Raw genomic sequence first — 14251 nt, 5'->3', positions numbered from 1 at the left:
GGGACCAATAGTCAAGATCCGCATGCCCCCCCACCCCGCATGCTCCCCCAATCACCCAGATCCGCATGCCCCCCAATCACCCAGATCCGCATGCCCCCCAATCACCCAGATCCATGTCCCCCCCAGATCCGCATGCCGCCCCCAATCACCCAGATCCGCATGCCCCCAATCACCCAGATCCATGCCCCCAATCACCCAGATCCGCATGCCGCCCAATCACCCAGATCCCCATGCCCCCCCCAATCACCCAGATCCGCATGCCCCCAATCACCCAGATCCGCATGTCCCCCCAATCACCCAGATCCGCCCCCCAGATCCGCATGCCCCCCCAATCACCCAGATCCGCATGCCCCCCAATCACCCAGATCCACATGCCCCCCAATCACCCAGATCCGCATGCCCCCAATCACCCAGATCCGCATGCCCCCAATCACCCAGATCCGCATGCCCCCCCCAATCACCCAGATCCGCATGCCCCCCCCAATCACCCAGATCCGCATGCCGCCCCCAATCACCCAGATCCGCATGCCCCCCAATCACCCAGATCCGCATGCTCCCCCAATCACCCAGATCCGCATGCCCCCAATCACCCAGATCCGCATGCCCCCCAATCACCCAGATCCGCATGCCCCCCCAGATCCGCATGCCCCCCAATCACCCAGATCCGCATGCCCCCCACAATCACCCAGATCATGCCCCCCCCAATCACCCAGATCACATGCCCCCAATCACCCAGATCATGCCCCCAAATCACCCAGATCCGCATGCCCCCAATCACCCAGATCCGCATGCCCCCCCAAATCACCCAGATCCGCATGCCCCCCCCAAATCCGCGCATGCCCCCAATCACCCAGATCCGCATGCCCCCAATCACCCAGATCCGCATGCCCCCAATCACCCAGATCCGGCATGCCCCCAAATCCGCATGCCCCCCAATCACCCAGATCCGCATGCCCCCCCCCAATCACCCAGATCCGCATGCCCCCCAGATCCGCATGCCCCCAATCACCCAGATCCGCATGCCCCCCCAGATCCGCATGCCCCCACAATCACCCAGATCCGCATGCCCCCAATCACCCAGATCCGCATGCCCCCAATCACCCAGATCCCATGCCCCCAAATCACCCAGATCCGCATGCCCCCAATCACCCAGATCCGCATGCCCCCCAAATCACCCAGATCCGCATGCCCCCAAATCCATGCCCCCAATCACCCAGATCCGCATGCCCCCAATCACCCAGATCCGCATGCCCCCCCCAATCACCCAGATCCGCATGCCCCCCAAATCCGCATGCCCCCCAATCACCCAGATCCGATGCCCCGCTCCCCCAATCACCCAGATCCGCATGCCCCCAATCACCCAGATCCGCATGCCCCCCAATCACCCAGATCCATTGCCCCCAATCACCCAGATCCGCATGCCCCCAATCACCCAGATCCGCATGCCCCCATCACCCAGATCATGCCCCCCATCACCCAGATCCGCATGCCCCCAGATCCGCATGCCCCCCAGATCCGCATGCCCCCAATCACCCAGATCCATGCCCCCCAATCACCCAGATCCATGCCCCCCCAATCACCCAGATCCGCATGCCCCCCCAATCACCAGATCCGCAAGCCCCGCTCCCCCAATCACCCAGATCCGTATGCCCCCCCCAATCACCCAGATCCATAAAGCCCCCAATCACCCAGATCCATGCCCCCAATCACCCAGATCCATGCCCCCCAATCACCCAGATCCGCATGCCCCCAATCACCCAGATCCGCATGCCCCCCCAATCACCCAGATCCGTATGCCCCCCCCAATCACCCAGATCCGCATGCCCGCTCCCCCAATCACCCAGATCCGCAAGCCCCCAATCACCCAGATCCGCATGCCCCCCAATCACCCAGATCCGCATGCCCCCCCAATCACCCAGATCCGCATGCCCCCCCAATCACCAGATCCGCATGCCCCCAATCACCCAGATCCGCATGCCCCCAATCACCCAGATCCGCATGCCCCCCAATCACCCAGATCCGCATGCCCCCCACCCAGATCCGCATGCCCAAATCCGCATGCCCCCAATCACCCAGATCCGCATGCCCCCCCCAATCCGCATGCCCCCAATCACCCAGATCCGCATGCCCCCCCCCAATCACCCAGATCCATGCCCCCCCCAATCACCCAGATCCGCATGCCCCCCCAATCACCCAGATCCGCATGCCCCCCAATCACCCAGATCCGCATGCCCCCAATCACCCAGATCCGCATGCCCCCAATCACCCAGATCCGCATGCCCCCCAATCACCCAGATCCGCATGCCCCCAATCACCCAGATCCGCATGCCCCCCCCAATCACCCAGATCCGCATGCCCCCAATCACCCAGATCCGCATGCCCCCCCCAATCACCCAGATCCGCATGCCCCCCCAATCACCCAGATCCGCATGCCCCCCCCAATCACCCAGATCCGCATGCCCCCCCAATCACCCAGATCCGCATGCCCCCAATCACCCAGATCCGCATGCCCCCCAATCACCCAGATCCGCATGCCCCCCCCCAATCACCCAGATCCGCATGCCCCCAATCACCCAGATCCGCATGCCCCCCCCCAATCACCCAGATCCGCATGCCCCCCAATCACCCAGATCCGCATGCCCCCAATCACCCAGATCCGCATGCCCCCAATCACCCAGATCCGCATGCCCCCCCCAATCACCCAGATCCGCATGCCCCCCCACCCAATCACCCAGATCCGCATGCCCCCAATCACCCAGATCCGCATGCCCCCCATCACCCAGATCCGCATGCCCTGATTCCATTCAGAAAGTAACCTCCCCGGCCTCCACTGTTTATGCTTCAACAGATTTCACTACAAAATGTAAGTGTTGCATGATGATTCTGTGCCCTCCGCCTGTAAACAACTCTCGCTAGGGGAATCACTGACCCATGGTGTCCACTATGAGGTCCAGCTGTCCGTTGTAGACAGTGACGTTGACCCCGGCATCCAACAGCTGATCCACCACGTCCACCACTGGCTTCATGAAGTCACCTGACATGCTGCTGAACACTGCCTCAGCCTGACCTGGAGGGGGAAGGGGGAGGGGGTGGTGGTGAGAGAGGAGGGTGAGAGATTGAGAAGTGGAGCAGGAGAGAGAGGTCAGAGAGGAGGGCACATTTATTTCTAAAGAAAGGTAAAATATGCAACCATTTCTGGTTACAATTTTTATATTGTGATTGGCGGTGGAGGGCTAATGTGATATATATATATATATATATATATTTTTAAATAGTTCACCTAATTTCAGTTTGTGACAAAACAGTCATTGTGTAGAGAATCATTGTACCATCTAAAGCGCGGTGCAACAGCTTTCCATAACCAAAAATACTGTATTTGAGCTGTTTGAAGCTGGTGTACAAGACGCACAAAATGTAACTTAAGAATGTGAAGCATAGAAATAGCACACCTAGAATATTTGGTCAGGTTGCCAAAAAAGTTAAATAATTGCAGCTTTAAAACAAAGCAATTTTTAAAATGAATCCATCTTTTGACCCAGTAGCAGTGTCTTACCTCCCCAGGTGACGTTCTGAGGGATGATTCCCAGCTTCTTCCTGATTGGCCCGTTCATCAACTGGCTCAGTGATTGGCGGTGGAGGGGGCTAATGTGATGCCGCATCAGCAGGGCTGTGGGAGGGACCACGGAAAGTAAACCAACTTAAAAAACAGGAAGTGACTGTGTAATCTAGTAAGGACCATCTTTTCACAGATAGTATAATTTGTATCAAAACTTTTTTTTACTTGTGTTTTAAAATATATAAAATATTATGTCATACAATATGTACCAGGATGTTCAAATAAACATTTTTTTGTTTGTTTGTTATTCTCTCGTTTAAGACGGAACTGAAAAGGCATCTTACAGAGGAATCCTTCTCCAGCCACGGAGGACATCTCCTCATCAGGTTCCTGGGTGAGTATGTTGTAGAAGTTGACTCCGTTTGTGTTCTGAAATCAGACGGGAGCTGAATGACCATGGAATTCACACCAACACACACCACTGACCCGTTCCACGACACTCTCAGTGATTCACACACACAAAACTGACCTGTTCCACAACACTCTCAGTGACAGACCAGAGCTCTGTGGCCTTCTGGTACTGACCTGTTCCACAACACTCTCAGTGACAGACCAGAGCTCTGTGGCCTTCTGGTACTGACCTGTTCCACAACACTCTCAGTGACAGACCAGAGCTCTGTGGCCTTCTGGTACTGACCTGTTCCACAACACTCTCAGTGACAGACCAGAGCTCTGTGGCCTTCTGGTACTGCCCCTGATCCACGACACTCTCAGTGACAGACCAGAGCTCTGTGGCCTTCTGGTACTGACCTGTTCCACGACACTCTCAGTGACAGACCAGAGCTCTGTGGCCTTCTGGTACTGACCTGTTCCACAACACTCTCAGTGACAGACCAGAGCTCTGTGGCCTTCTGGTACTGCCCCTGATCCACCGCCTGCTTCACCGCCTCTGCTGCACTGCTCACCTCCCGCAGGCCGTAGTCATCTAGCAGGGACTGGAGGACAATGGGGAGACTGGTCAGAGAACTACATTACCCAACATGCACCACTGTTCACCTCCCGCAGGCCGTAGTCATCTAGCAGGGACTGGAGAACAATGGGGAGACAGTCGAAGAAGAGAGAAACTACAATACCTAGGTAGCAAAACAAGCTGCATCTTGTATTCTCCAGACTTTAAACAACCCAGTCTGCAGAAAGAACTACATAGAATGTAAAACACATCAAAACCTGAATGTGCCTGTAAAAAAACCAAACATGGAAAACGCATTTTACTAGGCTGTGTATGTGTGTGTGTGTGTGTGTGTGTGAGACTGTGTGTGACTGTGTGTGAGACTGTGTGTGTGTGTGACACTGTGTGAGACTGTGTGTGACACTGTGTGTGACTGTGTGTGTGGGACTGTGTGTGTGGGACTGTGTGTGTGGGACTGTGTGTGTGTCTGTGTGACTGTGTGTGTGTGACTGTGACTGTGTGACTGTGACTGTGTGAGTGTGACTGTGACTGTGTGTGTGTGTGTCTGTGTGTGGGACTGTGTGTGTGTGTGGGACTGTGTGTGTCTGTGTGTGTGTGACTGTGTGTGGCTGTGTGTGTGTGTGTGTGTGTGTGTGTGTGTGTGTGTGTGTGTGTGTGTGTGTGTGTCTGTGTGAGACTCACCGTGCTGTACAGATAAGGACCCCAGGTCATAACAGAGTCTGCAGATGAAGAGGAGAAGAAAGTTCTTTGCTGTGCAGTTCATTAGGCACCAAATGGGGACAATAACAAAATGGGAAACGGAAGGGGACAACCTGGACTCATCCAATACAGTGGTGCCATACTGAACACTAGCCAGGGTTATACCGTCAGTAGGGAACACACTGGTTAGCTAGCCAGGGTTATACCGTCAGTAGAGAACACACTGGTTAGCTAGCCAGGGTTATACCGTCAGTAGGGAACACACTGGTTAGCTAGCCAGGGTTATACCGTCAGTAGGGAACACACTGGTTAGCTAGCCAGGGTTATACCGTCAGTAGGGAACACACTGGTTAGCTAGCCAGGGTTATACCGTCAGTAGGGAACACACTGGTTAGCTAGCCAGGGTTATACCGTCAGTAGGAAACACTGGTTAGCTAGCCAGGGTTATACAGTCAGTAGGGAACACACTGGTTAGCTAGCCAGGGTTATACCGTCAGTAGGGAACACACTGGTTAGCTAGCCAGGGTTATACCGTCAGTAGGGAACACACTGGTTAGCTAGCCAGGGTTATACCGTCAGTAGGGAACACACTGGTTAGCTAGCCAGGGTTATACCGTCAGTAGGGAACACACTGGTTAGCTAGCCAGGGTTATACCGTCAGTAGGGTACACACTGGTTAGCTAGCCAGGGTTATACCGTCAGTAGGGAACACACTGGTTAGCTAGCCAGGGTTATACCGTCAGTAGGGAACACACTGGTTAGCTAGCCAGGGTTATACCGTCAGTAGGGAACACACTGGTTAGCTAGCCAGGGTTATACCGTCAGTAGGGAACACACTGGTTAGCTAGCCAGGGTTATACCGTCAGTAGGGAACACACTGGTTAGCTAGCCAGGGTTATACCGTCAGTAGGGAACACACTGGTTAGCTAGCCAGGGTTATACCGTCAGTAGGGAACACACTGGTTAGCTAGCCAGGGTTATACCGTCAGTAGGGAACACACTGGTTAGCTAGCCAGGGTTATACCGTCAGTAGGGAACACACTGGTTAGCTAGCCAGGGTTATACCGTCAGTAGGGAACACACTGGTTAGCTAGCCAGGGTTATACCGTCAGTAGGGAACACACTGGTTAGCTAGCCAGGGTTATACCGTCAGTAGGGAACACACTGGTTAGCTAGCCAGGGTTATACCGTCAGTAGGGTACACACTGGTTAGCTAGCCAGGGTTATACAGTCAGTAGGGAACACACTGGTTAGCTAGCCAGGGTTATACCGTCAGTAGGGAACACAGTGAACACTAGCCAGGGTTATACCGTCAGTAGGGAACACACTGGTTAGCTAGCCAGGGTTATACCGTCAGTAGGGAACACACTGGTTAGCTAGCCAGGGTTATACCGTCAGTAGGGAACACACTGGTTAGCTAGCCAGGGTTATACCGTCAGTAGGGAACACACTGGTTAGCTAGCCAGGGTTATACAGTCAGTAGGGTACACACTGGTTAGCTAGCCAGGGTTATACCGTCAGTAGGGAACACAGTGAACACTAGCCAGGGATATACCGCCAGTAGGGGAACACACTGGTTAGCTAGCCAGGGTTATACCGTCAGTAGGGAGGGAACACACTGGTTAGCTAGCCAGGGTTATACCGTCAGTAGGGAGGGAACACACTGGTTAGCTAGCCAGGGTTATACCGTCAGTAGGGAACACACTGGTTAGCTAGCCAGGGTTATACCGTCAGTAGGGAACACACTGGTTAGCTAGCCAGGGTTATACCGTCAGTAGGGAACACACTGGTTAGCTAGCCAGGGTTATACCGTCAGTAGTCAGTAGGGAACACAATGGTTAGCTAGCCAGGGTTATACCGTCAGTAGGGAACACACTGGTTAGCTAGCCAGGGTTATACAGTCAGTAGGGTACACACTGGTTAGCTAGCCAGGGTTATACCGTCAGTAGGGAACACAGTGAACACTAGCCAGGGTTATACCGCCAGTAGGGAACACACTGGTTAGCTAGCCAGGTTATACCGTCAGTAGGGAACACACTGGTTAGCTAGCCAGGGTTATACCGTCAGTAGGGAACACACTGGTTAGCTAGCCAGGGTTATACCGTCAGTAGGGAACACACTGGTTAGCTAGCCAGGGTTATACCGCCAGTAGGGAACACAGTGAACACTAGCCAGGGTTATACCGCCAGTAGGGAACACACTGGTTAGCTAGCCAGGTTATACCGTCAGTAGGGAACACACTGGTTAGCTAGCCAGGGTTATACCGTCAGTAGGGAACACACTGGTTAGCTAGCCAGGGTTATACCGTCAGTAGGGAACACACTGGTTAGCTAGCCAGGGTTATACCGTCAGTAGGGAACACACTGGTTAGCTAGCCAGGGTTATACCGTCAGTAGGGAACACACTGGTTAGCTAGCCAGGGTTATACAGTCAGTAGGGTACACACTGGTTAGCTAGCCAGGGTTATACCGTCAGTAGGAACACAGTGAACACTAGCCAGGGTTATACCGCCAGTAGGGAACACACTGGTTAGCTAGCCAGGGTTATACCGTCAGTAGGGAGGGAACACACTGGTTAGCTAGCCAGGGTTATACCGTCAGTAGGGAGGGAACACACTGGTTAGCTAGCCAGGGTTATACCGTCAGTAGGGAACACACTGGTTAGCTAGCCAGGGTTATACAGTCAGTAGGGTACACACTGGTTAGCTAGCCAGGGTTATACCGTCAGTAGGGAACACAGTGAACACTAGCCAGGGTTATACCGCCAGTAGGGAACACACTGGTTAGCTAGCCAGGGTTATACCGTCAGTAGGGAACACACTGGTTAGCTAGCCAGGGTTATACCGTCAGTAGGGAACACACTGGTTAGCTAGCCAGGGTTATACCGTCAGTAGGGAACACACTGGTTAGCTAGCCAGGGTTATACCGCCAGTAGGGAACACAGTGAACACTAGCCAGGGTTATACCGCCAGTAGGGAACACACTGGTTAGCTAGCCAGGGTTATACCGTCAGTAGGGAACACACTGGTTAGCTAGCCAGGGTTATACCGTCAGTAGGGAACACACTGGTTAGCTAGCCAGGTTATACCGTCAGTAGGGAACACACTGGTTAGCTAGCCAGGGTTATACCGTCAGTAGGGAACACACTGGTTAGCTAGCCAGGGTTATACCGTCAGTAGGGAACACACTGGTTAGCTAGCCAGGGTTATACCGTCAGTAGGGAACACACTGGTTAGCTAGCCAGGTTATACCGCCAGTAGGGAACACACTGGTTAGCTAGCCAGGGTTATACCGTCAGTAGGGAACACAGTGAACACTAGCCAGGGTTATACCGCCAGTAGGGAACACACTGGTTAGCTAGCCAGGGTTATACCGTCAGTAGGGAACACACTGGTTAGCTAGCCAGGGTTATACCGTCAGTAGGGAACACACTGGTTAGCTAGCCAGGTTATACCGTCAGTAGGGAACACACTGGTTAGCTAGCCAGGGTTATACCGTCAGTAGGGAACACACTGGTTAGCTAGCCAGGGTTATACCGTCAGTAGGGAACACACTGGTTAGCTAGCCAGGGTTATACCGTCAGTAGGGAACACACTGGTTAGCTAGCCAGGGTTATACCGTCAGTAGGGAACACACTGGTTAGCTAGCCAGGGTTATACCGTCAGTAGGGAACACACTGGTTAGCTAGCCAGGGTTATACCGTCAGTAGGGTACACACTGGTTAGCTAGCCAGGGTTATACAGTCAGTAGGGAACACACTGGTTAGCTAGCCAGGGTTATACCGTCAGTAGGGAACACAGTGAACACTAGCCAGGGTTATACCGTCAGTAGGGAACACACTGGTTAGCTAGCCAGGGTTATACCGTCAGTAGGGAACACACTGGTTAGCTAGCCAGGGTTATACCGTCAGTAGGGAACACACTGGTTAGCTAGCCAGGGTTATACCGTCAGTAGGGAACACACTGGTTAGCTAGCCAGGGTTATACAGTCAGTAGGGTACACTGGTTAGCTAGCCAGGGTTATACCGTCAGTAGGGAACACAGTGAACACTAGCCAGGGTTATACCGCCAGTAGGGAACACACTGGTTAGCTAGCCAGGGTTATACCGTCAGTAGGGAGGGAACACACTGGTTAGCTAGCCAGGGTTATACCATCAGTAGGGAGGAACACACTGGTTAGCTAGCCAGGGTTATACCGTCAGTAGGGAACACACTGGTTAGCTAGCCAGGGTTATACCGTCAGTAGGGAACACACTGGTTAGCTAGCCAGGGTTATACCGTCAGTAGGGAACACACTGGTTAGCTAGCCAGGGTTATACCGTCAGTAGTCAGTAGGGAACACAATGGTTAGCTAGCCAGGGTTATACCGTCAGTAGGGAACACACTGGTTAGCTAGCCAGGGGTTATACAGTCAGTAGGGTACACACTGGTTAGCTAGCCAGGGTTATACCGTCAGTAGGGAACACAGTGAACACTAGCCAGGGTTATACCGCCAGTAGGGAACACACTGGTTAGCTAGCCAGGTTATACCGTCAGTAGGGAACACACTGGTTAGCTAGCCAGGGTTATACCGTCAGTAGGGAACACACTGGTTAGCTAGCCAGGGTTATACCGTCAGTAGGGAACACACTGGTTAGCTAGCCAGGTTATACCGTCAGTAGGGAACACACTGGTTAGCTAGCCAGGGTTATACCGTCAGTAGGGAACACACTGGTTAGCTAGCCAGGGTTATACCGTCAGTAGGGAACACACTGGTTAGCTAGCCAGGGTTATACCGTCAGTAGGGAACACACTGGTTAGCTAGCCAGGGTTATACCGTCAGTAGGGAACACACTGGTTAGCTAGCCAGGGTTATACCGCCAGTAGGGAACACACTGGTTAGCTAGCCAGGGTTATACCGTCAGTAGGGAACACAGTGAACACTAGCCAGGGTTATACCGCCAGTAGGGAACACACTGGTTAGCTAGCCAGGGTTATACCGTCAGTAGGGAACACACTGGTTAGCTAGCCAGGGTTATACCGTCAGTAGGGAACACACTGGTTAGCTAGCCAGGGTTATACCGTCAGTAGGGAACACACTGGTTAGCTAGCCAGGGTTATACCGTCAGTAGGGAACACACTGGTTAGCTAGCCAGGGTTATACCGTCAGTAGGGAACACACTGGTTAGCTAGCCAGGGTTATACCGTCAGTAGGAAACACACTGGTTAGCTAGCCAGGGGGTGGAACAACGCAGAAGCAACCAGGGCTGAAACCGAAAGGGGACCTACCTGAACTTCTCCAATAAGAAATGAGTGTTCACGTTGCAAAAACAGTTTGCTACGGGTGTGCACTTATGAACACACCCCTGGTGACTTTGACCGGAACAGTACAACAACCCCCTCATGCATGAAGCTGTACTGAGCCGTCCAGACAAGGGTTTTTACAAGAGGAGTAAACTGCAGCAGTAGATTAACCATTTGTTCAGTCAGTCACATGACCCCACACGGAACAACAGCGGAGAACCAAATTACACCTTATTTCCTGTTAGGCCACTACGGTTGACCAGGGCCCTTGATGTAAGTAGTACACTATATAGGGAATAGTGTGGCATTTGGTACGCAGTGTGTTCACGTGTGGTTAGTGAGCCTGAACTGGACCCTAGTGGTACATCTCAGGCGTTTCAGGGTTAGAGTAGACCTTTCTGGCCAATATAGTGTTGTAAAGACTGGTCTGACTTTTTAAAACAGCTGTCTGCTGAAGGTTCTATCAGACATGTTCTGATATTCACAAGGGAAAAGTCACGTCCCAACGCTCTAAGTGGGCGTCCCGACGCCCCTAAGTGGGCGTCCCGACGCCCTAAGTGGGCGTCCCGACGCCCTAAGTGGCGTCCCGACGCCCTAAGTGGGCGTCCCGGCCCTAAGTGGGCGTGCGGATGTTCTAAGTGGGCGTGCTGATGTTCCGTGCTCTGAGGTAAATACTGACCCAGTGGAGAGATCCAAGAGTCTCCCAGAGCCACTCCCACAAAGTTACACTTCAGGGTTCCTTTTTCTACGGCCTAGAGAGACAGAGAGAGAGACAGAGAGAGAGACAGAGAGAGAGACAGAGAGAGAGACAGAGAGAGAGACAGAGAGAGAGACAGAGAGAGAGATGTTAGAATAGCAGACAATTAGAGAGAGAGATGTTAGAATAGCAGACAATTAGAGAGAGATGTTAGAATAGCAGACAATTAGAGAGAGATGTTAGAATAGCAGACAATTAGAGAGAGAGATGTTAGAATAGCAGACAATTAGAGAGAGATGTTAGAATAGCAGACAATTAGAGAGAGAGATGTTAGAATAGCAGACAATTAGAGAGAGAGATGTTAGAATAGCAGACAATTAGAGAGAGAGATGTTAGAATAGCAGACAATTAGAGAGAGAGATGTTAGAATAGCAGACAATTAGAGAGAGAGATGTTAGAATAGCAGACAATTAGAGAGAGAGATGTTAGAATAGCAGACAATTAGAGAGAGATGTTAGAATAGCAGACAATTAGAGAGAGAGAGTGAGAGTGACAAACAAACAATTACTAGTCTTCAACATGCCATTACTAACAGTCATTGTACAACTGGTACCAAAAAAAAAAATTCTCATTATGTATTGTAATTGCTGTTAATATTATTACCACCACAAACAATTATTATTGCTTCATCACTAACAGCCGAGTATATTCCGGTCTTATTTGACCATCGTTGTTACACGTTTACTTTGACAATAGAAAGGTTTTACTTTTGTGGTGCCGAGAGCCGATGAAGTGAAGTCCCCCTCAGTTGGGGTCGATGGAGAACAGAGCCGATGAAGTCCCCCTCAGTTGGGGTTGATGGAGAACAGAGCCGATAAAGTCCCCCTCAGTTGGGGTCGATGGAGAACAGAGCCGATGAAGTCCCCCTCAGTTGGGGTCGATGGAGAACAGAGCCGATGAAGTGAAGTCCCCCTCAGTTGGGGTCGATGGAGAACAGAGCCGATAAAGTCCCCCTCAGTTGGGGTCGATGGAGAACAGAGCCGATGAAGTCCCCTCAGTTGGGGTTGATGGAGAACAGAGCCGATGAAGTGAAGTCCCCCTCAGTTGGGGTTGATGGAGAACAGAGCCGATGAAGTCCCCTCAGTTGGGGTTGATGGAGAACAGAGCCGATGAAGTCCCCCTCAGTTGGGGTTGATGGAGAACAGAGCCGATGAAGTCCCCTCAGTTGGGGTCGATGGAGAACAGAGCCGATGAAGTGAAGTCCCCTCAGTTGGGGTCGATGGAGAACAGAGCCGATGAAGTGAAGTCCCCCTCAGTTGGGGTCGATGGAGAACAGAGCCGATGAAGTGAAGTCCCCTCAGTTGGGGTCGATGGAGAACAGAGCCGATGAAGTGAAGTCCCCTCAGTTGGGGTCGATGGAGAACAGAGCCGATGAAGTGAAGTCCCCTCAGTTGGGGTCGATGGAGAACAGAGCCGATGAAGTGAAGTCCCCTCAGTTGGGGTCGATGGAGAACAGAGCCGATGAAGTCCCCCTCAGTTGGGGTCGATGGAGAACAGAGCCGGTGAAGTGAAGTCCCCCTCAGTTGGGGTCGATGGAGAACAGAGCCGGTGAAGTGAAGTCCCCTCAGTTGGGGTCGATGGAGAACAGAGCCGATGAAGTGAAGTCCCCCTCAGTTGGGGTCGATGGAGAACAGAGCCGATGAAGTGAAGTCCCCCTCAGTTGGGGTCGATGGAGAACAGAGCCGATGAAGTGAAGTCCCCCTCAGTTGGGGTTGATGGAGAACAGAGCCGATGAAGTCCCCTCAGTTGGGGTTGATGGAGAACAGAGCCGATGAAGTCCCCCTCAGTTGGGGTTGATGGAGAACAGAGCCGATGAAGTCCCCCTCAGTTGGGGTCGATGGAGAACAGAGCCGATGAAGTGAAGTCCCCCTCAGTTGGGGTCGATGGAGAACAGAGCCGATGAAGTGAAGTCCCCCTCAGTTGGGGTCGATGGAGAACAGAGCCGGTGAAGTGAAGTCCCCCTCAGTTGGGGTCGATGGAGAACAGAGCCGGTGAAGTGAAGTCCCCTCAGTTGGGGTCGATGGAGAACAGAGCCGATGAAGTGAAGTCCCCCTCAGTTGGGGTCGATGGAGAACAGAGCCGATGAAGTGAAGTCCCCCTCAGTTGGGGTCGATGGAGAACAGAGCCGATGAAGTCCCCCTCAGTTGGGGTCGATGGAGAACAGAGCCGGTGAAGTGAAGTCCCCCTCAGTTGGGGTCGATGGAGAACAGAGCCGGTGAAGTGAAGTCCCCTCAGTTGGGGTCGATGGAGAACAGAGCCGATGAAGTGAAGTCCCCCTCAGTTGGGGTCGATGGAGAACAGAGCCGATGAAGTGAAGTCCCCTCAGTTGGGGTCGATGGAGAACAGAGCCGAAGTGAAGTCCCCCTCAGTTGGGGTCGATGGAGAACAGAGCCGATGAAGTCCCCCTCAGTTGGGGCCGATGGAGAACAGAGCCGATGAAGTGAAGTCCCCTCAGTTGGGGTCGATGGAGAACAGAGCCGATGAAGTGAAGTCCCCCTCAGTTGGGGTCGATGGAGAACAGAGCCGATGAAGTGAAGTCCCCTCAGTTGGGGTCGATGGAGAACAGAGCCGATGAAGTGAAGTCCCCTCAGTTGGGGTCGATGGAGAACAGAGCCGATGAAGTGAAGTCCCCCTCAGTTGGGGTCGATGGAGAACAGAGCCGATGAAGTGAAGTCCCCCCTCAGTTGGGGTCGATGGAGAACAGAGCCGATGAAGTGAAGTCCCCTCAGTTGGGGCTCGATGGAGAACAGAGCCGATGAAGTGAAGTCCCCCTCAGTTGGGGTTGATGGAGAACAGAGCCGATAAAGTCCCCTCAGTTGGGGTCGATGGAGAACAGAGCCGATGAAGTGAAGTCCCCCTCAGTTGGGGCCGATGGAGAACAGAGCCGATGAAGTGAAGTCCCCCTCAGTTGGGGTCGATGGAGAACAGAGCCATGAAGTCCCCCTCAGTTGGGGTCGATGGAGAACAGAGCCGATGAAGTGAAGTCCC

The 14251-nt window shown here is 53.0% G+C and overlaps 2 protein-coding genes across 2 annotated transcripts; one reads left to right on the top strand and one right to left on the bottom strand.

Annotated features, from left to right (window-relative positions):
• Positions 1–39: 39 nt before the first annotated feature.
• LOC127923170 (uncharacterized) lies at positions 40–2798 on the top strand. The gene is made up of 2 exons (XM_052507110.1): positions 40–627; positions 663–2798. The coding sequence occupies exons 1-2, from the start codon at positions 40–42 to the stop codon at positions 2796–2798; spliced, it is 2724 nt and encodes a 907-aa protein (XP_052363070.1).
• Positions 2799–2921: 123 nt separating this feature from the next.
• On the bottom strand, positions 2922–11265 carry LOC127923171 (retinoid-inducible serine carboxypeptidase-like). The gene is made up of 6 exons (XM_052507111.1): positions 11186–11265; positions 5208–5245; positions 4423–4551; positions 3901–3985; positions 3554–3667; positions 2922–3067 (listed from the first exon to the last, which is right to left on the bottom strand). The coding sequence occupies exons 2-6, from the start codon at positions 5235–5237 to the stop codon at positions 2922–2924; spliced, it is 504 nt and encodes a 167-aa protein (XP_052363071.1). The 5' UTR covers positions 5238–5245; positions 11186–11265.
• Between the last annotated feature and the right edge of the window lie 2986 nt (positions 11266–14251).

Source organism: Oncorhynchus keta, unplaced genomic scaffold, assembly GCF_023373465.1.
Source record: "Oncorhynchus keta strain PuntledgeMale-10-30-2019 unplaced genomic scaffold, Oket_V2 Un_contig_28665_pilon_pilon, whole genome shotgun sequence".
Classification (NCBI taxonomy): domain Eukaryota; kingdom Metazoa; phylum Chordata; class Actinopteri; order Salmoniformes; family Salmonidae; genus Oncorhynchus; species Oncorhynchus keta.
This window is presented reverse-complemented; position numbering and strand designations above follow the sequence as displayed.

What these genes read in the sequence shown, in the direction of transcription:
- LOC127923170 (XM_052507110.1), top strand. Translation starts at nt 40, where the DNA reads ATGCTCCCCCAATCACCCAGATCCGCATGCCCCCCAATCACCCAGATC. An exon ending in CCAATCACCCAGATCCGCAT is followed by an intron (nt 628 to 662) that starts GCCCCCCCAGAT and finishes CCAATCACCCAG; the next exon opens with ATCCGCATGCCCCCCACAAT.
- LOC127923171 (XM_052507111.1), bottom strand. Translation starts at nt 5,237, where the DNA reads ATGACCTGGGGTCCTTATCTGTACAGCACG. An exon ending in GTCCTTATCTGTACAGCACG is followed by an intron (nt 4,552 to 5,207) that starts GTGAGTCTCACA and finishes ATTGTCCTCCAG; the next exon opens with TCCCTGCTAGATGACTACGG. An exon ending in TCAGAACGTCACCTGGGGAG is followed by an intron (nt 3,068 to 3,553) that starts GTAAGACACTGC and finishes TTCCCCCTCCAG; the next exon opens with GTCAGGCTGAGGCAGTGTTC.